The following is a 25727-nucleotide window of genomic DNA, read 5'->3' on the forward strand; positions in this document are numbered from 1 at the left end:
ACATGGGTTTCTAGCTGAGTATTTTTTTGGTTTACATTAAAGGATGAAACCACTTTTGTTGAGAGATGTTGATACTGTTTCCATCCAAGTTTTGTGAGCTGATTTGTTTTTTATTTCACTATAAAATATTATGTAGGGCATAAATTATATTATGTAGTGCTATAAAAATGCAAAACTTAAATTCCAACACCATGGAAAGTTCTTGTAAGTCCTTTCGTTTACTTTCATTGAAGAAAGTTGGAGTTTTGCAAAATTGAAATAGTTGAGCCTTAGAACAATCTTTTACTTTATCCTCTAATAAAGGTTATGTTTTAATAATCTATATGTGCTAGCTCCAGAGGGAGTCCAAATGTTTTTGTAACCCTCCTCTGCCATGTTAATATATTTCTTATATATGTGTGTATAAATAATAATAATAAATGCAACATTAAGGTTCAGAAATCAATAGTGCGGAGTTAAATACATATTACTGACTTTATCTCTTCCTACTTATGTAGTCGTTAAAGTATGGTCTCTTTATATCATTAAATTACTTGTCATCAAACACAACATATGTCATAAAGTGGAATTTGTTTTACAACCTTACATGGACATATGTACTGTTGTGTACTATGGTTTAATATAGACTCTGCACATGTGCTGAAAAATAAGAATTATGTTTTCAAGGAAAAAACAAACATTTTTGAAGTGATCTCATTATATACATAATAGGCACAGTGTTAGATATAAATAAAGGTGTTATCTTTAAAAAATCCATTCCAGATCTGAGATCTGTATGAACAAATATTTAATATATAGATTACCACGACTGAAAGCTATTTGGAAGACAGATTCACTTTATTGTATTGTGGAGTGCCTTGCATAATGGGACCTTTATCTCTGGTTGTTGGATTGTTATTTCTATCCTAACATAACAACAAACAACAACAACAACAATAATTAATAATAAATACACAGCATAGTAACAGGTGCAAAAAGAGTGTTGTAACTAGTCTTCCCAGTTTTAAAACTGAAAAGTGCTCAGCTTATAAAGGGTAAAGTAAGCTATCTGCTCTTACAAGGTAATAGTTCTATAAAGGTGAGTTTGAAACAGCTGAGGATTTGCTTCCTGGTCAAGGGCCAAAGTTGTGTTAGGACAGACAATCGAGACCAGAGGTGGGCAACAATTTTTAATGGGGTGGAGGCAGAGCCACTCCAAGAATTTAGAAAGTGGTCAAGGGCTGAACTCTTCTATGATATTAATGGAGGAGGTGCATGGTCTGGGATAGAGGCGGGTGCAGAAAGGAGCTTGGAGTAAGGGTATGGGTCGCAGAAGGGGGTATGAGATCTGGGAGGGAGTTTCATAAAATCATAGAACACTAGAACTGGAAGGGACCTTGAGACATCATCGAGTGCAGTTCCCTGCCCTCATGACAGGACCAAGAACCACTTAGATCATCCCTGACAGGTGTCTGTCTAACCTGATCTTAAATATCTCCAGTGATGGAGATTCCACAGTCTCCCTAGGCAATTTATTCCAGTGTTTGACCACTCTGACAGTTAGGAAGTTTTTCCTGATGTCCAACCTAAACCTCCCTTGATGCAATTTAAGCCCATTGCTTCTTGTCCCATCCTAGTTTGGATGAAGGAGGTTGCTGTGATGTAGGGCAGGGGCCTGGAGTGCAGGGTCCAGAAGGGGGTATGGGTGTCAGAGAGGATTCTGACCTGGAGTGGCCCCGGGCCACCCTGGAAGGGGTGGGGCCTGAAACAAAAGGAGCGGGGCCAGGATGCTTCCGGGCTTCCCCCAAACCCAGAGACCATGATTAATCTGGGGGTTGGGGAGCCCCTTTGCCCCCCTCCCACTAAGCACTCATGCTCATGGCAGGGTGGGAAGAGGCTTTGACTGCTTCTTCACCCCCAGGCCAATTAGGGCCTGGAGGCATGGGAAGTGCATGAAGTTTCCTCCACCCTGCCAGGAGCACATAGCACTTTGAAGTACCATATACTCCTGGCAGGGCAGGCGGATACTTCACACGCTCTGCCGCCCCGAAGGCCTGATTGGCCTGGGGGCGGGAGGAGTGCGTGAAGTTTCCTCTACCCTACCCCCTGCAGGGTGGGGGCAAGGTGAAGGAAGCTTCTTGTGCTCCCTTGCCCCAAAGCTCTGATTGGCCTGCGCGTGGGGTTAGGGCTGAGGAAACTTCGCATGCTCCTCCTGCCCCTACGCCAATCAGGGCGTGTGGTTGGGAGAGCGTTTGAAGTCTCCTCCTGCCCTGCCAGGAGCGTGCGGCTCTTCAAAGTGTTACGTGCTCCTGGCAGGGCGGAGGAAACTTGGTGCGCTTCCCCCCACTCCCAGGCCCTAATTGGTCTGGGGGTGGGAAAGCATCAGGGTCTCCACAGACTGGGTCAACCCGCTTGGCTCGCATCTGGCCCTCGGAGGCCCTTCTGCTCTAAGCTGTGCAGAAGCAGAGCTTCACAGGTGATTAATCAGCCTCACCCAGTCAGAGGCTCAGGACTTAGGACCAATGTCCCCTCTAAGATTTTCCATCCGTGAGCAGAGTTTTGTCTTGTGCACCAATATTGAGGTCACATGCGCTTGTTTGGCTGTGTGTCACCGTGGCACCCACCAGTTACTAGCAAATATCTTAGCTATATGTGCTATGGAAGAAAGAATATTAAAACATGGGATAATTAACACTGTACTGTGGCTATTCTCTGCCCTCCCAGAGCTAATAGGGAGCAGATGGGGGACATGGCATGAGGTAGACCCAAGGGACCAGTTGCGGGTCCAATGTGAGGAGCACATGGAAAAAGAGCCACAGCCAGGTGAGAAGCTGCACCATCTGAGGGAATCGTGACTCAGACACACATCAGAGCTCAGGTTTTCAAGGCCTGTGTTAATGGCACTCCCCCAGCCTCACTGGGACACATGCATTCTGCCTACCAAGGAACTTACGCACCCTCCTTCACTCCAGTATCTGACCACCTAACCCATGCGGCCTCAGCCTAACACTATGCATTGAATCTTTAAATCGAGCAGATTCTCCTCTGCTTCCAATGGCTCTTTTATGTTCAGATAACAGGCTTGCTGTTAGACAAAACCTGCACCATTTTATGGAGATCCTAGTTTTGTGATTTCTTGATTGGTATTTCTTTTATAAAATTCTCTGTGACTGAAAGAAATGGTTGCTTTCTCCCTCCTCTCATGGAGAATATTTAATATCATAAGGAAAAAAAAATAACCCTGAGTTGTGCTTCTAACAATCCACCATTATTTTCTTAATTTTAAAAACAGGTACTAAAATTATTTGATTCTGAGTAGCCTAGTTCAACTTGCTATTTTCCTTTCCTAAGTATAACTATGGCTAGAGGGTATTCAAAATACCATGGGCATATATTGGTGTATTAATGTAACCTTTTGCAGTAAATGCCTATTAGTTTGCAGCTATTTTTCAGTAATACTGGCAAAGCCCCTCCACAAGTTTTATAGGCATTAGAATTAAATAAATAAGGCAAAAGGGCAGAAGCAAGGGCTAAGATATGCAAAGAGAAACTTCCACTTGACAACAGCATAGAATTTACGAAGAACAGCCCTGTGAGCCTGAGTTCTTCGGCATTACAGATCTAAAGCTAGTGAGGGTTGAACCTTAAATCATAATCATCCAACAGTATGTCTGTTTCTTCAGACTTCTGCCTCTGCAGCCAACCCCCAATGCGACCCTGCCTGTGGGAGCAGCTGCCCCACAATGTGGCCCTGAACCCCGTAGCAGCTACCCCTTAATGTGGCCCCAGTCCTGGCCATCAGGGCAGCCGTCCCCCAAAGCAACTGTCCATCACACAGCCCCCGGCAGCTGGAACAACCAACTTCCCACGTGGCCCCTGGCTTTGGCTGCCGGAGCAGCCGCCCATCAATGTGGCCTCAGCTCTGGCTGCTGAAGCAGCCGGAGCAGCTCCCCACACTCCAATACGGCTCCCACTGCTGGAGAAATCGCCCCTCAACACAGCCCCAGCCGTGGCTGCTGGAGCAGCTGCCTCCTAATGCGGCCCCACCCCAGCCGCTGTAGCAGCTGCCCATCATGTGGCCTCAGCCTCGGCCACCAGAGCAGCCACCCCCAAAGTGGCTCCGGCCACTGGAACAGCTGCTCCCCCCCTGCAGCCCTGGCCACCGGAACAGCCATGCCACTCACCCTCCAGATCCAGCAGGAAGGTGGGTGGGCTTAGAATTGATTGTGCATGGCCATGCAGGTGCGCACCCTAGAGGGAACTTAGGTTGCGACCTGGAGCAAAGGTGCAGGAGGGGGATGCAAGGATTTGGGTTTTAACCTAGGGCAGGGTCTGGGAGGGAGTATGGGTGCAGGAGAGGAGTCTGACCCAGAGGAGAGATGTAGGAGGGAGAGCAGGGTATGGGAAGAGACTGTGGCCTGGGGCAAGACTGCAGTAGGGGGTGCAAGGATTTGGGTTCTGACTGCGGATAGGGGGATATTGTGGTGCAAGGTCTGGTATGAAGTTGTGACGTGGAGGAGAGGTGGAGGAGTGGGTGTGGGGTCTGAGAAAGACTATGGGTGCAGGAGTGCAGCTAAGGTTGCCAGATGTCTGGTTTTGAACCGGATAGTCCAATATTTGAGTTTTCTCTTCAGGAAACAAATTGAGAAAATATAAATGTCTGGTATTTTCTAAAGAAGATGTAATGTAGATTGTGATGTAATGTCAAACGTGTCTGGTATTTTTGTTGAAACCATCTGGCAGCCTTAAGTGCAATGAGTGGTTATGTGTTGTGTTGGTTAGGAGAACAGGAGTGGAGAAGAGGATCAAGAGGAGCTGGCAGGTTCTGGTTGGGATGCATTTACCAAGGCATCTCCTGGCTAGCAGCCCCAGACTTCTTGCCTAACTTGTACCTGCATATGCTGCAGGGGCCATGTGTACTGCTGGGAACGCTGTGAGCATGGGAGGGGTAATTCACGTGCTATCTTTCCTGCAAACCGGCCAGTGGGAGCTAAAAGATTTTGCTGAGGACAGCATGAGAATCCTCTTTCTCCTCCACCTAGGCTCACAGGGTTCACAGAAGTACATGGTCCCCCTATATTCAGATTTTTATCTTTTTCAAGGTTTAAATGAGTTTCAAAGTGCCAAATTTTCATTGATTACTTTGTAATAAAATATTAGAAGTCAGAGAGGCAATTTAAAGTGCCCTTTAATAGATACTGGCCTAGCTGAGACTAATCTTTGTAAATGAGCACTTTTTTGAACCAGGACTTTTAAGTTAGTGGGAGCCAGCTCATAAGTCTGGGTCTGTTATTCCTCAATGTATTTTCTTAAACTTTAAATGAAATGTGATTTTTCTCTTCCTCCTTTATCCTTTGTTTACATATATTTTCTCCAGCAATTCTTTTTGACCAGTAATGTTATCTTGCATTTCCCATCACACCCATTTTCTTAACCTCTTCCTTTTCTGTTTCCCTTTCCACCATTTTTTTTACTCCACCCATCTTTACTTCATCCATTGGTACTCCATTCTTCCTTTGAGTCTGTCCTCAGTTTTCTGCATTACACAGTACCACACAAAGATCCGTATCTATACATAGTCTAAATTATATTACATGATAGTATAAAATGATACAGAGAGAGAGGTGAAGTTGCAAAAGAGGTGAAGTCTTTTAGCCAAGAGCAAATGGAAAAAGGAAAATAGGGGACTAATAGAGCATTAACTATAGTACATTGTTTCTGACGAGCCAAATTTGTATGTATCATTTCTTTTTGGTTTTAGGAATAAATTCACTGTACTTATCTCAATTACAACTTGTGGACATAGTCCAGAAATAAATGTCCATGTTCTGCCAAGCCGTGCAGTCCTTAGGAAGTTATGTTGCTGGCACTGTAGCAGGCCATCCTAGCCAGAAGAAAGGCTGATCCGGTTTGGAAAGGAAAATAACAAACCTGTCCCTCCCAAACTTCTGCAATATGGAGGGGTGGACTTAGATGACTATAGGGAGGGAGTGCTCCTGTAAATGAAAATTACTTCTCACTTTTGGGAGTGTCTCTTTTCAGTTAGGGTTTCACAGTCAGTGAAGCTTACAACAGTCCACTAGTGACAATAAATTTACTGCAGACTTACTAACATTGTCATTTTTATGTAAACTGCTAATTGTTTTCAGCAGGCACATGCAGCTGGATAAAGAACTATGGAATGTGTTTACTTGCTTTCCTGCATAAATGTTTCTGTGTCACTTATCCTCAATTTGAGAAAAAGGTGCCAGTTTATATTATAGGTCCATAGTAAAATAAAAGTATATGGGGTTTTTTGGGGGGGGAGGGGGAAGGGGAGGATTTAGAGCCACACCCTACCAGTGCTGAGGAATAATCCTCCAACTGTCATGGACATCTAAACTCCATCTCAGCAGCAGCAAGAGGAGGCAGCCAGGCTATGAAATATAGAACTACAGAAAGGGAAGGGGGATGAGTGCTGTAGGTTGCTATATAGGCAACCTAGTAGGGCAAAATCAGGCATCCTTGAACATCCGCTCCTAAGAACCACGGCTGTCCTCTAAAAGGTGGAGAAGGGTGAAGCAGGGATATCCTTTGCTCAGCATGGGATTTGATCTCACTCTAGGGTCATGGCTGGCATCACTGTTCCTTGCAAGAGTAGCCCTTGTATCTGCTGCCAAGAGGGGAGAGAAAATGAAGACTATGTCTTGCCTCAGTTGACTCCTTTACTCTGACTACTGAGAAGTGTTGGGCATGTATGCATTCGAGTGTCATCTGCCTATTAATGATACATGAACCAATAGCATTGCATGATATCCCCCATATAAGACTGGATGATGTAAGGAGGAGAGATTCATAACTGAGATTTTTCAGAGCATCCCACTGCCATTAAACCTCAATTGTATTTCATTGACACCATATAGTCACTGGTGTCAAAGGCTACAGAGAGCATATTAGCACAGAGGTTTGATTTCTATTCAAGGCAAGGAGAAGGTTGACTATCCATGCCAGAAGGCCTAGTCTTGTATCATGTGCTGATCTGATGCCTGGATAGGAAGGATCTTGGATTATACTACTTTCTTAAGGATTTTGCCAAGAAAAAGGTGGATGGAAAGTGAGCGGTAGTTGGCGAGGCTGTTGGTATTAAGAATGGGTTTTTCTAGGTTTGGCTAGACCACTGCGTTCTTTAGCATGTCTGGTAGTTTGCCTTCTTAAACAAGGAGGGAGGGCAATACCACTTGCCAAACAAAAGACCATTAAGTGCACTTCATGGAATTTTAAAAAATGTATTCCTAAAAATACACCGACTGTTTTGATAGTATAATGTAGTGTTAAGATTGGGTAGCTTGTGGTGGGAGTGGTATGTAGCTTTTGTAGCAGGAGTCTAAGGGTGTCCTCCTTTAAGTTTTATATTTCGATGTTTTTTATGTGGTACATTGCAAAAGCATCGAACTTGCTCTTTAGAAGTCTTTTATGAGTCTAGTTTTAAAGGTCACCTCTCTGCAGGGATAGTTTAGCAATCTCCAAAGAGGCAGATGAATACCACTCATGTCAGAAACTCTCTTGCTCCCCAAATATGAATATTATGTAGAACTGTTAACACCCCTCCTTGCCTACCACTCTTTCTTTCTCTTTGTATTGGATTCATAGTCGAAGCCAACCTCAGGTAAATGAGCCAAACCTTAAGCTCTAGTGTCCATTCCAATGCATGCAGAGCCATGGAAAAGAGAAGGTGTGTGCTGAAAAGAAAGGCTTGTCAATTACATTCATATGTCAGTCATGTACAAATTGCCAAGGGACTTAAAAAGCCAGAAATACCCAGAACTGAGAATAAAAATGTTGATATAAGGACCAACCCCAACAACTCTAGTGTTTAACTACAGAATCCAGGCTACCTAGCTCTTTACAGAGGCATTTCTGAAGTTTTCCTATTCTGCTAGATGAGGTAAATTGTTCTTTCCTTTGGTTATTAAAGGCTGGTGGATAAGCATAGTTGATTTATTTGTCCATTAGCATTATCGGGAGTGCTGAGTGCTTATTATAAGTCTAATTATTGCTAGGGCCTGCAGAGTATTTTTATGGGAGTTTTTAAAAAAGTGAAATAAAACTTAATTAATTAATCAGCAATATTACTATAGCAAAATAGCTCACTTTCTTACCCAAAGTTCCATGATATGGGATTCAAATCAAGTGCGGGGTGGTAAATAAGTGTTGAGGACCCAAGAGAGATGGAGACTGTAGGCAAACCTGGAGGCAGGGAGAGAATGGAGACCACTTTCTATTTCTATTGGTGCTGGTTGGGTAAACCTCTGAATATGCAAATTTCTCCTGTGGCTGCAGAACCCAAGAGGCTGTCTGAGCACTTCCTTGGTCTAGCACCCATGGGGACTATATTCCCCTGGATAAGGATCTAAGTCCATTATAATAATTTCTCCATTATTAGCCATTTAGAAAGAATCATTTGGTGATTTCATTTTTATAACCTATACCTTCAGAATTAATCTTTAAGTAACAGGGGATCTCAGCCTTTACAAGTCTTTTCAAAATGTAATCTGCATATTTCATTGAGTTCTGTGTGACTCTGAGCACAGATGGTTGCTTTATTTTTATTGTATTGCAAGTTACCCTCTTGGTGGTGGGGAACTGACCCCCTAATTAATAGGGACAGAAAAGATGTTTCATTTATAACTCCCCAGTCTCATAACCATAAGCAGCTTTTCTTGAGCAAGCCATGAGGTCATAATACTGGTTTGAGGAATAAGGCATAATTTTATTTAAACAAACAAATGCTGTTCAAACTGTTTTGAATTTTCTTTTATCAACCTGGGACTGGCTATTTTAATATATGTGTGCTCACTATTTCGTGTGTGGCTGCAGCCGTACAATCTCAGATTGTGATCAGTTTAAAGTTAAGCTTCATGTTAAGTTCCAAAGATGAGGGTGGTTTGGGCTTGATATTCTTTGAAACTTTCCCTCCCCACAATGATTCAACAAGTTATGTCTGTTATTGAGGGTATATCTTCATTGATGTGGAAGTGGGAAAAGGTGTGTTCTCAGCTCAGGTTAGCTAAGCTATTAACAGCTCAGGTTCTACCTGGGTTTTAACTCACATTGCTAACCTGAGTTCAAAGCCAAGTTTCTTTTATCACAGGTTACCTACCTGAGACTAGAACACACTTTTTGGTTTTGTCTCTGAAGTGAAACTCAGTACCATACCACTGTTGCAGCATGGTGTAATGGGGCAATGTGCAGCTGGAGGGTAGCATCTTTTAAATGAAGTTTTGACTATGTATAATCTTCATCCACTCCATGATATTGTTCACCAGAATAGGAGTTGTAGCCTGTGAATCCCCCTTGTATTTTCAGCTAGTTATGGTTGTGATGGGTGAGGACTCCTGGGATGCCAACTGAAATGCCGAGGTACCACTGAGACAGTCTATTCTGCCTGCATGGGACTCTCTTTAACTGTCTTGCTAATCCAGACACTAGGACCTCCTTTAGCAAAGTATGTAGGAAGAGCCACACCCAGGTGCAGAAAATGCAGACACTGAGAACAGCACTGGGAAAGTTCATCGTCATGGATTTACTTCGGCTTGCATATGTTCACCCCCCTCCCTTGGGGTACCGATACAGAGGTACATGAAATTTGCCTCCTTCCTCTATGCGAAGGAAGGTATGTACCCGGTATCTGCAAGAAGTTTCTCACCCACCTCCAGTTAGAAACTACATACCCTGAGTTATATAATAAACCAGAAATAAGTTTATTAACTATGAAAAGGTGTATTCTAAGTGGATAAAGAGGTAGCAAACAGAACAAAGCAGATTGCCAAGAAAATAATACAAGGCACACAATCTAAGATAGATAAATTGAAGAAACTAGTTACATGTAAGTTTTCACCCATTGTGGTTCTAATAATCTTAAGAATATAAGAATGGCCATACTTGGTCAGACCAAAGGTCCATCCAGCCCAGTACCCTGTCAGCCGACAGTGGCCAATGCCAGATGTCCCAGAGGGAATGAATCGAACAGGTAATGATCAAGCGATCTCTCTCCTGCCATCCATCTCCACCCTCTGACAAACAGAGGCTAGGGACACCGTTCCTTACCCACCCTGGCTAATAGCCATATATGGGGCAAATATAGTGCCCATTTATAAAAATGGAAATAAGAACAACCCAGGAAACTACAGACCAGTTAGTTTATCTTCTGTGCCAGGGAAGATAATGGAGCAAGTAATTAAGGAAATCATCTGTAAACACTTGGAAGGTAGAAAGCTGATAGGGAACAGCCAGCATGGATTTGTAAAGAATAAATCACGTCAAACCAATCTGATAGCTTTCTTTGATAGGATAACGAGTCTTGTGGCTAAGGGAGAAGCGGTGGATGTGGTATACCTAGACTTTAGTAACACATTTGATATGGTCTCGCATGATATTCTTATCAATAAACTAGGCAAATACAACTTAGGGTACATCTAGACTACATGCCTCTGTCGCCAGAGGCATGTAGATTGGGCTATCAGACATAGTAAAATGAAGCGGCGATTATTTAAACAGCTGATCAGCTGTTTGTCGGTTCAGTGCAATAGTCTGGACGCGCGGGTGTCGACATCAAAGGTATTTGTCGACCACCCAGGTAAACCTCATCCCAGGAGGCTTACCTGGGTGGTCGACAAATACCTTTGATGTCGACACCCGTGCGTCCAGACTATCGTGGTGAGCCGACAAACAGCTGATCAGCTGTTTGTCGGCTCAGCGCGGCAGCCATGTAAATTTAAATGAAGCGGCGATTATTTAAATCGCCGCTTCATTTTACTATGTCTGGTAGCCTAATCTACATGCCTCTGGTGACAGAGGCATGTAGTCTACACGTACCCTATGATGGGGCTACTATAAGGTGGATGCATATCTGTCTAGATAACCATACTCAGAGAGTAGTTATTAATGGTTCACAATTCTGCTGGAAAGGTATAACAAGTGGAGTTCCACAGAGGTCTGTTTTGGGACCGGCTCTGTTCAATATCTTCATCAATGATTTAGATATTGGCATAGAAAGTATGCTTATTAAGTTTGCAGATGATACCAAGCTGGGAGGGGTTGCGACTGCTCTGGAGGATAGGGTCATAATTCAAAATGGAGAAATTGGAGAAATGGTCTGAGGTAAACAGGATGAAGTTTAATAAAGACAAATGTAAAGTGCTCCACTTAGGAAGGAACAATCAGTTTCACACATACAGAATGGGAAGCGACTGTCTAGGAAGGAGTACGGCAGAAAGGGATCTAGGGGTTATAGTGGACCACAAGCTGAATATGAGTCAGCAGTGTGATGCTGTTGCAAAAAAAGCAAACATGATTCTGTGATGCATTAACAGGTGTGTTGTGAACAAGACACGAGAAGTCATTCTTCCGCTCTACTCTGCGCTGATTAGGCCTCAGTTGAGTATTGTGTTCAGTTCTGGGCACCGCATTTCAAGAAGGATGTGGAAAAATTGGAGAGGGTCCAGAGAAGAACAACAAAAATGATTAAAGGTCTAGAGAACATGACCTATGAAGGAAGGCTGAAAGAATTGGGCTTGTTTAGTTTAGAAAAGAGAAGATTGAGGGGGGACACGATAGCAGTTTTCAGATATCTAAAAGGGTGTCATAAGGAGGAGGGAGAAAACTTGTTCATCTTGGCCTCTGAGGATAGAACAAGAAGCAATGGGCTTAAACTGCAACAAGGGAGCTTTAGGTTGGCCATTAGGAAAAAGTTCCTAACTGTCAGAGTAGTTAAACACTGGAATAAATTTCCCAGGGAGGTTGTGGAATCCCCATCTGTGGAGATATTTAAGAGTAGGTTAGATAAATTTCTATCAGGGATGGTGTAGACAGTATTTGGTCCTGCCATGAGGGCACGGGACTAGACTCTCGAGGTCACATCCAGTCCCAATATTCTATGATTCTATGGACTTAACCTCCTTGAATTTATCTAGTTCTCTTTTAAACCCTGTTATAGTCCTACCCTTCACAACCTCTCCAGGCAAGGATTTCCACAGATTGACTATGCAGTTTGTGAAGAAGAACTTTCTTTTATTTGTTCCTTTTATTAAACCTGTTACCCATTAGTTTCATTTTGTGGCCCGTAGTTCTTATATTATGGGAACAAGTAAATAACTTTTCCTTATTCACTTTCTCCACACTACTCATGATTTTATAGACCTCTATCATATCCCCACTTAGTCTCCTCTTTTCCAGGCTGAAAAGTCCCAGTCTCTTTAATATCTCCTCATATGGGACCCGTTCCAAACCCCTAATCATTTTAGTTGCCCTTCTCTGAACCTTTTCTAATGCCAGCATATCTTTTTTGAGATGAGGAGACCACATCTGTATGCAGTATTCAGGATGTGGGCGGTACCATGGATTTATAAAAAGGCAATAGACATTCTCTGTCTTATTCTCTATCCCTTTTTTAATGATTCCTAACATCCTGTTTGCTTTTTTGACTGCCGTGCACACTGTCTTCAGAAAACTATCCATGATGACTCCAAGATCTCTTTCCTGATTAGTTGTAGCTAAATTAGCCCCCATCGTATTATATGTATAGTTGGGGTTATTTTTTCGAATGTGCATTACTTTACATCTATCCACATTAAATTTCATTTGCCATTTTGTTGCCTAGTCACTTAGTTTGGTGAGATTTTTTTTGAAGTTCTTCACAGTCTGCTTTGGTCTTAACTACCTTGAGCAGTTTAGTATTGTCTACAAACTTTGCCACCTCGCTGTTTACCCCTTTCTCCAGATCATTTATGAATACGTTGAATAGGATTTGTCCTAGGACTGACCCTTGGGGAACACCACTAGTTACCCCTCTCCATTCTGAAAATTTACCATTTATTCCTACCCTTTGTTTCCTGTCTTTTAAGCAGTTCTCAGTCCATGAAAGGACCTTCCCTCTTCTTCACAGGCCAGATGCCCTTCTAGCCTAGGCCTAGTTCCTTCCTCCACTTCAGTCTTAGCTGTTTCCAGCAGTCATATTGAGTGAGGTTGCTGGAGAGAACTGGTGACTTTCCTATTAGAGATGTAAAATCGCAGTTAAATCAGTTAATTGGTTAAACATTAGGTTTAATGTTTAACCTGTTAACCGACTAAAGTGGACTCTAGGCTGGGGACTGTTTCAGCCCATCTGAAGCAGCCCCCAGACTGCAGTACTGCCCCCAGCCCTATGCTGGGGTTGGGTCTGTTGCCGGCTCCCAGCCTCTGCCAGAGCAGCCCCATGTCCACAGCGGGTTTGAGCTCCCCATGACGGAGGCTGCTTCAGAGCAGCCTCTGTCTATGGTGGTCCCCTTGTGGGGCTGGAGCAGCCCACACTCTGCAATAGGCAGGGAGCTGCTCCAGCCCTCACTGGTTAGTGATTTACTGGAACCAGTAAGCATCACTGGTTTAACTGGTTAACCTTTCACATCCCTACTCCCTATCCAGAAATAGGATTTACAGGTTCTACTATCAGATGAAATCAGGTGTCTCTGTGGGGACCCTGTAGCCATTCCTCACAAGCTGAGCCATGGGTTTCCAGGAAGACTAAGCTCTTTTACAGTCCATTTTCTCTTCCTAATAGGCTATATCATTGTTGTACCTTCTGGGTGAGTAATAAGCTTCATCCTTAATAAACTGGTAATATATATCTACAATCTTTACTCCTAACTCAAGATAAGGAAATGATACATGCATACAAATAGGATAATCATATTCAGTAAATCACAACCTTTCCAACGATATCTTACATGAGCCATATTGCATAAAATATATCTCAATTATGCCATATTAATAAAAGAAGTATATTTTCATAAAGATTTTGGAATGCTGTATCACAATGGCACCCTGTTCTGTAATGTTGCTGTGTGTTGTAAAATTGCTACTGATGGATGAGGTAGATAAAATTGTTCTTATATCTATATAATCCACATTTTTTTCAAAAATAGACTTCTGAAGTTGGACTGCTTAGTTCTGACTTAGGCAATAAATCAGTGACCTTGATTTTTAAAGTGCTAACCACTCAGCTCTCATGGACCCATTTTTTTTTTTAAATTGTGGTTTTAGTTTGTGCAAGTCTTCAGGTCCTTTGGGACAGAAGATGCTATATACATACATTTTATTCCTGTTCCTTGCATTTCTTGCTTTGACCTCAGGGCAATAAATCTGATGACAGTGCTTCATTCAGTTAAAGTGCGTTTTCTCTTCTTTGAATTACAACAGAATATAAAGGTTTTGTTGTTTGGCTTCAGCTATACTGTGAATATCGTCAGGTCAGAGGCCCACTTACAATGTGAGGGTCAAGGGACTGGGTTACTATATGATTGTCCCCTGACCTGGTTACAACACAATTGCAGTTTGTAATAAAAGCTCAACCCTCACCATGTAACCCAGGTCAGGAACAGCCATGTTATAACCCAATCCTTGGACTGAATTATATTTGTATTGTAGATAGGACCTCAATTCAACTTCTTCAGATAATATCATTGGTATAGTCACCTGCTTCAGTATTTGGATAATCCTCTCCTCCCCCCAGATGAGAAATTTAACTCCTCCTGAGCATATTTGCATAGGTTCTGGAATTAGGGATCCTGGAGTTGCTGCTGGGGTTGCTGGATTGAAGAGGTTTCCATCATATACACTGTTTACAGTTTGTCTGAATGGCTTATTTGATGACACCCTTACTCACATTGAATAATACCTTACTAGTCCCATCTATTATTTTGAAGAGTTTGTGGATTTGTTTGTGCAAAATAAAGTCATACTTCGCAATTACCTATCAATACCAAATTTTGCGTAAACCATCCTGCCACTTAAATTAGCTGAATGCACTTCTTTTTATCCTGGAATATGCTAGGTGAAAGGTTTAAAACTGTTCTTTTACTCTAATAAAAAATTCTATTACATATATTTAATTTCTTGTACTTTCCTGTTACTCTGGTCTACAAAAAATGACTTTGCCCAATCAATGATGGGTTTCACTTTCTAGTTGAAATTTATTGTCTCCTTGCAGTAGTGAGATACTACTCTTAGTAAGGAATCTGGCTCTTAATGTTTTAAAGTGCTCTGAGATTCTCACATGAAAGGAGCAATAGAAGTGCCAGGTATTTTTGAAATCATGCAAGCTGTAGAGATAGAAAAAACATATTAGACCATCCAGCATATTAGATCTCCTAACTATAAAATCAGTCCTTTTTGGGCTTCCTTCAGCACATTTTCTGTTGTTGTATCCAGTGTTACAAAGGCTTGGGTTTCTGTCACTTCCCTTGAAAGTGACGCTGCCCAACTGATTCCACTTCTAGGAAGTTTTCCTAATATTAGCTTATATTTCTTTCTTTTAAAAATCACAGAAGCAAAAGTGCAAATGTCGTTTTAATATATCGATTGGATCACTCTTTATGAATTGTTCAGCACCAGGATGATTTAAATGGGAAACTGTATTTTGTGATAAAGTTTTAGACTGTAGTTTTATACAGTATGTAACAGAATATAAACATCATTCTGTTCATTAAGTCAAAATAAACTAAAAAGGTTGGCTAAAGATTTGTAAAACAAGACACGACAGGTAAGCTTTTAAGTCATTTGAAAACTATGCCTGTACAGAATTTTAAATATATTTGCCTCAGAACATAGGCATTTTTAAATCTTAATAATTTTAAAACTGTAATAATTAATTCAGCATTTGGGTGTACGTGAAGGTGATGAACACAAATTGCTTGCTCAAAAGTTAGAGAAAACACATAGCTGTTGATGAGGAATTCAGATACTGCTCCCCAAAATTGGTGAATACACATCTTGGACCTTTGCCCATTATCTACAACGGCTCAGTCTGATAACTCTAGTTTTAATTTTGGAAAACTATTTCTCTGGAATGTCTTCTATGCAAAACTAAGCAATGAGAAAAGCCAGGGTTTCCACATCACCTTTAAAAAAAATAACAGGAAAGGGAAAAAAATTCAGAAGCATTTCTTTTGACTGGCCCACTGATTACAACTAAATACATTTCTGACAGGCAGACTATTCTTTAGTACTAAAGTAACATTAAAAAATAAGAATAATAAAATAGAATGGTGCAAAGTTTAAAGACATGTTCATATTAGATTTAAACAAGAAAGACTGACTTTACATAGAGACTGCCATAAACATCAAAAGAGATATTACGTTTTTTAAGGAGGAATGGAAAGGTTCTGTACTGGAGCAATTCAGAAAAGAATAATCTTAATGTAAGTATCTTTACTGTATTAATGCTGGCTGTGCTTCAGGGATTATTGAATTAAAAAAACATATTGTCTGGAGTATAACTGCGTATCTTTTTGTTGCACACAAGATTATAATGGAAATGTGAACAATAAGTACTGTTCTGTAGGGAGATTAGAATTCCCAGGTGAAAGGTAGTATTTTATGCTATTGAAATTCAGTGTTCTCCAATGTTCAAGTGCTGCAATATTGCATTTTATTTTTATCATATCGTTGTCTGGAGTTCTCCTCCTCTAGTTCCATCTGACACCCTTTCCCGTCTAGGTTTTGCTGCTTGCACTCCCCTGAAAGAGATTTCATAAATTGTTTCATGACCTGTTCCCAGCTAAACCTCAAAACCAGTTCATTCTCTTCCTCCTTTGGTGACTGACAGGCTATGCTGAGCATGTTCTTCTTCAAATCTTGACTTCCCTTGGCTTCCATGACTCTGTTCTCTCCTGATTCTCGTTGTGCTGCTCTATTTGCTCACTCAGGGTACGTCTACACAACATGCTTATTTCAAAATAAGCTATTTCAGAATTTTCTTTCATGAAATAGCTTATTTTGAAATAGCACATCTACACTACAGGGAAGCCTCAAAATTAGTCTGAGGCAGGCTTCCGTAATGTGGACTTGCTACCTTGATTTAGAGCCTAGAAGGCACTGGAGAGTAATTACTATGAATGGCCCTGGGGAGGAGCTATTTCGAAATAGCAGCAGTGGAGTGTCCACACTACTGCCATTCTGAAATAGCTATTCTGGAATAAGCGTTATTCCTCGTGGAATGAGTTTTACAGATTTTGAAATAAGCCATCCGTTATTTCGAATTTATTTTGAAATAACAGAATTGCTGTGTAGACGCTCGCATTGTTTTTTGAAATAATGCTAGTTATCTCAAAATAATGGTGCCATGTAGATGAACCCTCAGAATATCCTTTAGAGAAGTGAGTCTCAACCAGGGATACACATGCCATTAGTGGTATATAAAGGTCTTCTGAGGATATATCAACTCATTTAGCTTTTTGCCTATTTTTACAACAAGCTACATAAAAGTCATTCGCAAAGTCAGAACAAACTAAAATTTCATAGACAACTTATTTATACTTCTTTGGGTATTATACACTGAAATATAAGTGCTATATTTATATTCCAATCGATTTATTTTATAATTATATGCTAAAATGAGAGAACAAGTGATTTTTCAGTAACTGCTTTGATACTTGAATTTTTATATCTGAATTCGTAAGTAAGTGATTTTAAGTGAGGTGAAACTTTGTGGTGCTTAAATCAGATTTCTGAAAGGGGGACGGTAGTCTGGAAGGATTGAGAGACGATGCTTTAGGGAACTCTCATTATCTCAAAATTTCTGAGCAGATGCCATAAGACTCCATCTTTGGTTCTGTTCTCTTCTCCCTCACCACTTTACATCTAGGTATTCTCCTTGACAAACACAAATTCAACTACTATCTCCATGCTGATGACTTATATGTCTCTTGTTTCTTTGCCCCAGACTTGTCTCCTTCTGTCCAAACTAAAAGTTTGGTCTGTATCTTTGTCATCCTGCCTGTGGTTGTCTAGTGTCAGCTCAAAATTAACATGACTAAAACTGAGCACCTGAATTTTCCTTCCAAGCCCAGCTGCTACCTCCCTTCTCTGAAATGATCTCCTCAGGGTTCTGAGGAGGAAGGGCTCAGATGCTGGTTACTGTGAATATTGAAACTGTGTGTCCAATCCCAGTCGGGGATTGTGATCCCTTCTTTCTCTAGTCCTCTCAGGAAAGTACTGGAGAGCTTTTCCTGACTGAGCCAAGAACATGGGGGCAATGTGTTTGCATTAATTCCATAGACTAGCCTGTAATTTGGACATCGTTTTTCACTTAGAAACTCTCTTTAAATCATTGCAGATAAGTGATGTCAAATCTTGCCAATTCTTTCTGCATAACATCTCTAAGGGTATGTCTACACTACCCTCCTAATTCGAACTAGGAGGGTAATGTAGGCATACCGCACTTGCAAATGAAGCCCGGGATTTGAATTTCCCGGGCTTCATTTGCATAAGCCGGGCGCTGCCATTTTTAAATCCCGGCTAGTTCGAACCCCGTGCCGCGCGGCTACACGCGGCATGGAGTAGCTAGTTTGGATTAGGCTTCAAATCCCGGGCTTCATTTGCAAGTGCGGTATGCCTACATTACCCTCCTAGTTCGAATTAGGAGGGTAGTGTAGACATACCCTAAGATACGGTCTTTCTTATCCATTCATCCAGGCTCTCCTCATCTTGCATCTCAATAGGTATAACATCCTTCTCCCTGGGTATGACAGATGTATTCTTGACCTGCTCATATCCATCCAGAACGCTGCTGCAAAGTTTGTTTTTCTGATCATGCAAACTCTCTCTGCTGCAAAGTCTGTCACTCTGATCATGCAAACTCTCTCTTTTTGTCTCTCCCAGTAACTCCGTACCCCTTCTCTCTCACACCAAACATAAGCTGCTTTTATTTTCAGTGTCCTTCATGGCCTGTTTCCACCCTACCTATCAACTCTCATTTGCTATCTAAATGTTAACCTCAGCTCTAGTCAGCCTATTATGACTGGCTCCACTGTCCACTTGTCACATTCTCAGATAACATGATCATTCTTTCTCCCAAACTTTCTATCCCACTTGGGAGGAGCTCTCCATGAACATTCACAGAATTAAATGCATTAACCTCTCTCAAAACCTTCCATTCACCTGTTTCTTAAAAGAAAATAAATAAATAAATTGACAGTGGTTAGGTTCCTGGTGCACGGAGACCATTGCTTATCATGCTGACCAATAATATAGCATTATTTATTTGCACTCCCCAGTCTTTTTGTTTGTATTCATCTGTTGTCTCTCAGTTTATAGTGAAATTGCAAGCTCCTTGGTACGGGAGCTATCTTTACACAGCATCTTACTCATGGGTGTTAGTCCATGACTAATACTCTACTCAAATGCTACAGTAATGCAAATAGTAATATTTGTAGTGCCTGTTTCTGCAGCAAATTAAAACGATTTAATAACACAAAAACATTTTTGTATCTCATATCAGGAAGCCAAGAACTGTTTTATAATGTATCCACAGCAGATTTACTTCCTAACTAGTTAAATCCACTGAACTCTACTGACACTAGAATTAAACATACTGGCTACGTCTAGACTGGCATGATTTTCCGCAAATGTTTCCAACGGAAAAGTTTTTCCGTTAAAAGCATTTGTGGAAAAGAGCATCTAGATCGGCACGGACGCTTTTGCGCAAAAGCACTTTTTGCAGAAAAGCGTCTGTGCCAATCTAGACGCGGTTTTGCGCAAGAAAGCCCCGATCGCCATTTTCGCCTTCGGGGCTTTTTTGCGCAAAACGGTTCTCAGCTGTCTATACTGACCCTCTTGCGCAAAAGCATTTGCACAAGAGGGCTTTTTCCCGAACGGGAGAGTCATTGTATTTGGGGAAGAACACTGAGAATCTTACATTAGATCGTCAGTGTTCTTGCGCAAATTCAAAGCAGCCAGTGTAGAGAGCTGGCAAGTTTTTCCGCAAAAGCAGGTGCTTTTGTGGAAAAACTTGCCAGTCTAGACACAGCCACTGTGTTTTTTTTTCCTATACTCAGAGGCACCATTGTAATCCACCTTGCGTAGTAGAACATAATGCTCAGACTGAAGTATCAAACTTAATGTAGCACAGTGTCTGTAAAATCAAATATTTAGTATTACTGTGTTTCACCTCCAAGTTTTTACAAGGTAATATGTCTTGTTAAATAAAGATATTTCAATCTGTTTTTGAAATTGCCTCGTAGTTAAAATCTGCATGTTTGGTTTCAGTTTCTTAGTGCCAGGCAAAGTATGTGCGTGTGTAATTATTTTCAGCTTGCCCCTCAGTAAGGCTTGGAAAATATGCTGAGGATTTAAGTTTACTAGCCAGGGTGGAAGATAGCTGGGCTTTTACTCTGTTTGTGCCTTTATGGACAATTCTCTAGAAAGGGTGATGATCTCTGTGCTGTTCATTCACAATCCCTCCTCTGTTCTTGCCTCAATTTCAGAGAGAAGTTATCTACTGTTGTGATTTATCAGTAGCCTATTATTCCCCTCCCCCTTCTGTTTGTGCTGAGTCAGCTCTGCTAGCCAGTGATTTGGGATGTGTGGAGTCAAGACTGCCTAATCCTTGCCCCCTCTTCACCCTCCTCTCTACTCAGTTGCATATTGCTTAAAATGTAGGGCAAAGCATAGTGCTATGCTTGTGATATGGCAGCTGTGACTCTTCTACTTGAACTAAAGAACCAGCTGCCTGTCAACTTGTCTTTATTGCTGCGTTCATGCAAGTTAATGCCTCTCAAGTTAGCCTTGCTTGAAGGAGAGCAACCACACTGCAAAACAGCTCCTCAGCTGCACCGAATGTTTGGATTAGCCACACAGAGTAGCTTAGTCTCACTGCATTCCTAGCTCGTGTCAGCAGGACTCAGACTTCTACCTATACCTTCTGCCCAGCCACTTGGGCTTGACTTTAACCCACCACTTAAGCTAGAGGTTTTTGTGTGTGCCTAGGAGTCAGGTTAGGGACAACGTTTGAGTTGAACCCTCATCCGGTTGAACTGCGAAGAAGTGAGACGATATCATATTGTGTTAATGTGAATTAGAGAAGCATCTAAGTTGCCATGGTCCTTTTGAAAGACTTGGCAAAATGGATGAGAACTGTTTTTCCCCCTCAGGTCTGTGTGATATGGCATTTTGCATTTTATGGCTGAGCAGTCGTCACACTCCTACATTCTAGTATGACCTTGGCTCATAATAAAGGATGTGAAGGGCAGAAAAATATTAACATCAGTCAGTGGAAGATCTGGGACCCAGAATTTAAAAGCTCTTGACTTGATAGCATGATGACCAAAGCTTGTCACTTCATTGCAAGACTGTTTGCAAAAGGTCCAAAATCATATCACAGTAAAAATATGAAAATTGACAACAGTGCTCGGCGCCTGCAACTGAGATGTGGGGAGGTTGAGCAGGAGTGGAAGAGTGTGTACCTCCTCCTCTCCCCTGCTCCTGGCCAGCTGTATAAAGCGGGACCTTTTAGGGTTAAAAATAAACTGTCTACTGTTTTTTTAACTTTTTTTTTTAGCATATTGCCGATCAACTTGCTGTTTAGGGAACAGAATAAACAAACAAAAGATGTTTCTCTTACATTTGCTAGACCACCTTTCTCTTTCTCAATTCACTGTACACTTTCTTTGTAAGGAGAAAGGAAACAGGAAGAAGAAAGAGAGACAGGGAAAGGAAAGATGGCAAATGTTGGAACAGTTTGTGCACCCTTTGTCCAAGTTGTCCATTGTAATATTAAAAAAGGAAAGTGGCGGAGGAAAGGAAATTATTTATTCCTTGTCACATAGGGAAATAAGGCTTTGACAGGATACTCCCTCCTTTCCTTCCAACAGAAACCAAAGGTGGTAGAGGGGAATGTAGTAGACGAAAGAGAGAATGCTCCTTTTTCTAAGCCATCCACGAGGAGTAAGATGGCAAAAATTCTTTTCCTCTAGCATTCATGGGAGAAGTAGAAGCGGGGAAAGAGTAGGGAAAGAGAGAGAAATTGAAAGAAGAGAAAAAGAGGAAAGTGGGGGTAGAAGAAAGTAGCTTGGAGAGAGTGAAAGACCGATAGAGTTATTTCATCTCATACAGCAGGGGTGGGAACCTTCGTTTGGTTGGAGCCACTGACCCGTGGAAAAATGAGTCAGGGGCCACACACAATTCTGTTGCCCTTACGTGAGCCAGAATAAACTTCAGCTGTCTCTCAGAGCTAGCAGCAGTCACAAGGTAAGGCATGTCAGCTCACTACCTTTAATTGCCCTAACCTGATGGACCAGGTACTCGTTTTACAGCTAGTTTTACTAGAGGTGGCCTTTCAGTGTGAAATTAAGCTGTAACCACCAGGATTGTAGTCAACATGTCAGTCACTCAGCTACTGCCAGCAGGAATACAGAACAGTGAAAGCTTCCGTTCTCCAAACCCCCAAAAGTAAACACTATTACTCCGAATGCTTCCAAGGAGAGTGCTGTTAAGTCAAGTATGCCACTTTTATAGCCATTTTTTTAAAAGCAGCACTTTAATGCAAGGGTGGCAAACCTCTGGCCCGTGGACTAGATCTGGCCCCTGCTTAATATAATTTGGCCTGTGGCAAATTTCTGTGTCATTACCCAGAAGCCCTGAATCTCAGTTTCCTCCCCATGTGAGGCTGGAACTGTGAGCACTACCACTGGCTTGCAGCAATCAGAGAAGCACTACCTACAAACACTACCCCTGTAGCTCCCATTAGCTGGGAACCATGAACAATGAGAACTGCAGGGATGGTGCTTGCCAGAAAGGGCAGTGCATAGAGCCACCTGTCCCTTCCCTACCCCCCAGGAATTACAGGGCTGTGCTGGTCACAGCCACTTCTAGGATCAGCAGTGGCATGGGGCCACGGTAGGCAGAATGCTTGCCTTAGCCCCCCTGTACCACTGAATGGGGCTACCTGATGTAAGTACCCTACACCTCCTCCTCCTGCACCCTGAGCCCCTTCTGGCACCCAACATTCCTTCCAGAGCCTACTCCCTGCACTCCTACCCTGAACCCCCTGGCCCAGGTTGATTCCCTTCCAATTTCCTGCCTAGAGCCCCCTCCTGCATCTCTAATTCCTCAGCCCCACCCCAAGAGCCCACACTCCCAGTAAGAGTCCTCACCCCCTCCCGCATCCCAAACCTCTGCCCTAGCCTGGAGTCACCTCCACTACCCTGAACTCCTCATTTTTTGGTCCAAGTTTCCATGTCCTGCCCTGCAGGGCTTTATATGGCCTGCAGCTGATATTTCAGGAGGATCGGGGCCCCTGATGGGAAAAAGACTCCCCACCCCTGCTTTATTGTATTGCTAAGTTACCTGAAGGTGGTAGCTTCCAAAGAGGTAACTCCTATCACATTACATCCATTCCAGATATTTTGATTGCCATCAACTGTGAGTGATCTGCTATGGATACACTTAACTTTCTTTTAAGGTTTATTTTAGCAGTACTTTAATTCTAAACATAGGGAATACCAGTTCATGCTGCTAATACCTTGCCTAACTGGAAAATGTTTTTAGGAGTACTCATTATATATGTTGTTGGCTTTATATAGTGCAATATATGATGTTAATGATGATGATATATGTAGAATTTTCAAAACATCTGGGGCAGAATGCATTTTAACTGAAAAGGGAAAACACATTTTTCTGGCATTGAAAAAGGTTCAGAAAAGGGCAACAAAAACTATTAGGGGTTTGGAACGAGTCCCATATGAAGAGAGATTAAAAAGACTTGGACTTTTCAACTTAGAAAAGAGGAGATTAAGGGGGGATATGATAGAGGTCTATAAAATCATGACTGGTGTGGAAAAACTGAATAAGGAAAAGTTATTTACTTATTCCCACATATAAGAACTAGGGGTCACCAAATGAAATTAATAGGCAGCAGATTTAAAACAAACAAAAGGAATATTTTCTTCACTCAACGCACAGTCAACCTGTGGAATTCCTTGCCAGAGGATGCGGTGAAGGCTAGAACTTTAACAGGGTTCAAAAAAAAGCTAGATTGATTCATGGAGGTTAGGTTCATCAATGGCTATTAGCCAGGATAGGTAGGAATGGTGTCCCTGGCCTCGGTTTCTCTGGAAGTGGGAGACGGGAGGGATCACATGAGGATTATTTGTTGTAATCCCTCCCTCTGGGGCATCTGGTATTGGTCACTGTCAGCTTACAGGATACTGGGCTAGATGGACCTTCGGTCTGACACAGTACGGCCGTTCTTATGTGTAGACGATATTAAGCAGTACAGAGTAGAATATAAGTTATTCTTCCCTCTGTGCACAGGCACAACTCCTAATAAAGTTAATGGGAACTACATACATGTAACAGGTGATTATGACCCCTTTAAATCTAATGAAAAGCATGAGGAGTTTTATCTATACCTACAAACTTTCTGTGATCCTATGTTATCTCACCAGAAACAGGATGAACCTGGTTAGTACTTAGATGGAAGATGCCCAAACAGGGGTGGCCCTAGACTAGCTGCCAGCAACTGGCGCCTTAGGCGAACCATGCAATCGGCACCCCCCCCAACCCCAAGGGCAGATATCAACTGAAGGTTTTGGTTCTGTGCTCGGGAGAGGGAAGCTGGGGGACGAGGGGCCGGGGATGGAGTTCTGTGGCTGGGGGCCGAGGGGGTTGGGGGTGGAGTTGGAGTTCTGGGGCTGGGGGCCGGGGAGAGGGAACAGGGTACCAGTCGGGGGAGAGAGTCCCCTGCACCCGCCTCCTCCCAAGATCACCCCCCCCCCCCCCGCAGAGAGAAGCTGGCATGCGCCTCTCCCAGGGTGACCCCCCCCCCCCCCCGCGGCGCAGGGGAAGCTGGCACCTGCCTCCCCCGGGGCCGACCCCCCCCCCCTCCCGTGGCACAGGGGAAACCCCCCTCCCTCCGCATTCCTCCTCCCCCGGTGCCGACCCCTCCCCCGGTCCCCCCCGCGTGCTGCCTCTCCCAGGACTTACCCCTCTCCTGGCTGCAGGGAAGCCGTGCTCCAGGTAGGGCACCGGAAAGGGAATGGGAAATGGAAGGGGCAAGGTTTAGAATTTGGCGCCCCATGCAACTTGGCACCCTAGGCAGCTGCCTTGTTTGCCTATGGGCACGGGCCGCCCCTGTGCCCAAAGAAAACCTTGGTTTCTTGATTCTGTATTTTGTAGTGCCATCAGTTTGAAGGTGCTAACTTGAGTTTGATATTGGCTGTTGTTTCACTTCCTCACTTTCTGGCATGATCATATTTCAGTGGTGAAGGGAAGGAATCCTGCTTCTTTCTCAATACAAATTGATATGTAGACGCCAACATTTTCAGACTTTGGTGCCTAAAGTTTGGCTCTTAAATGTGTATACCCAACAGACTTCACATTGACCACTGACAGGACCTGGTCCCGTTTGAGTCAACAGCAAAACCCACGTTGACTTCAAAGGTGAAGAATCAGGCCCTAAGATGGTAATTTGTAGTCACTGTCATCTTGACTCAGATTCAAACCCAGAAACTTACCCAGCAGAGATGGACAGTTCAATGTCTCTTTACCAAATTGCCTGATCCAACACAATATGTTCTAATCTCTTCTTATTTTGATACTGTCATTCAAATAGAAAAGAACAATGAAAGGAGGTTCTGGGTTGCACCTCACCATATTCTTTATGAAAATATGCTCATGAATATGAAAATGTATAACTGGAAAATGCTTTATACAAAATACATCTTATAATGTAAAGTTTAAAATCTGCTGAATGTGTACATTTTGTTTGTGTGCTTGTACCATTCCTATAGTTGACATTATAAATATGAAGTATAAAACTGTTTACTAATTCAGATATGATAGTTGAGGGCAATTAGTGGTATTCAAGGAACTTAATGGCGCAGTACTTGAGACATTGATCTGTGAATAGTCTTGTTTTTCTGTAAGCCTGGACTGTGGTTGGTCCTGCCAAGACATGT

General features: G+C 42.5%; 1 protein-coding gene across 14 annotated transcripts in view; it reads left to right on the forward strand.

Annotated features, from left to right (window-relative positions):
* The window catches only part of NFIB (nuclear factor I B), a 245222-nt gene that overhangs the window by 142825 nt on the left and 76670 nt on the right, over window positions 1-25727 (forward strand). For 10 of the 14 annotated variants that reach the window (XM_075931560.1, XM_075931567.1, XM_075931572.1 and 7 more), the window contains exon 4: window positions 2704-2802. The exons of the other annotated variants lie outside the window; for them this stretch is intronic. In XM_075931560.1, coding sequence (XP_075787675.1) covers window positions 2704-2802 — 99 coding nt within the window. The remainder of the gene's footprint in view (window positions 1-2703; window positions 2803-25727) is intronic. 14 annotated transcript variants of the gene reach the window in all.

Source organism: Pelodiscus sinensis, chromosome 6 (assembly GCF_049634645.1).
Source record: "Pelodiscus sinensis isolate JC-2024 chromosome 6, ASM4963464v1, whole genome shotgun sequence".
Classification (NCBI taxonomy): domain Eukaryota; kingdom Metazoa; phylum Chordata; order Testudines; family Trionychidae; genus Pelodiscus; species Pelodiscus sinensis.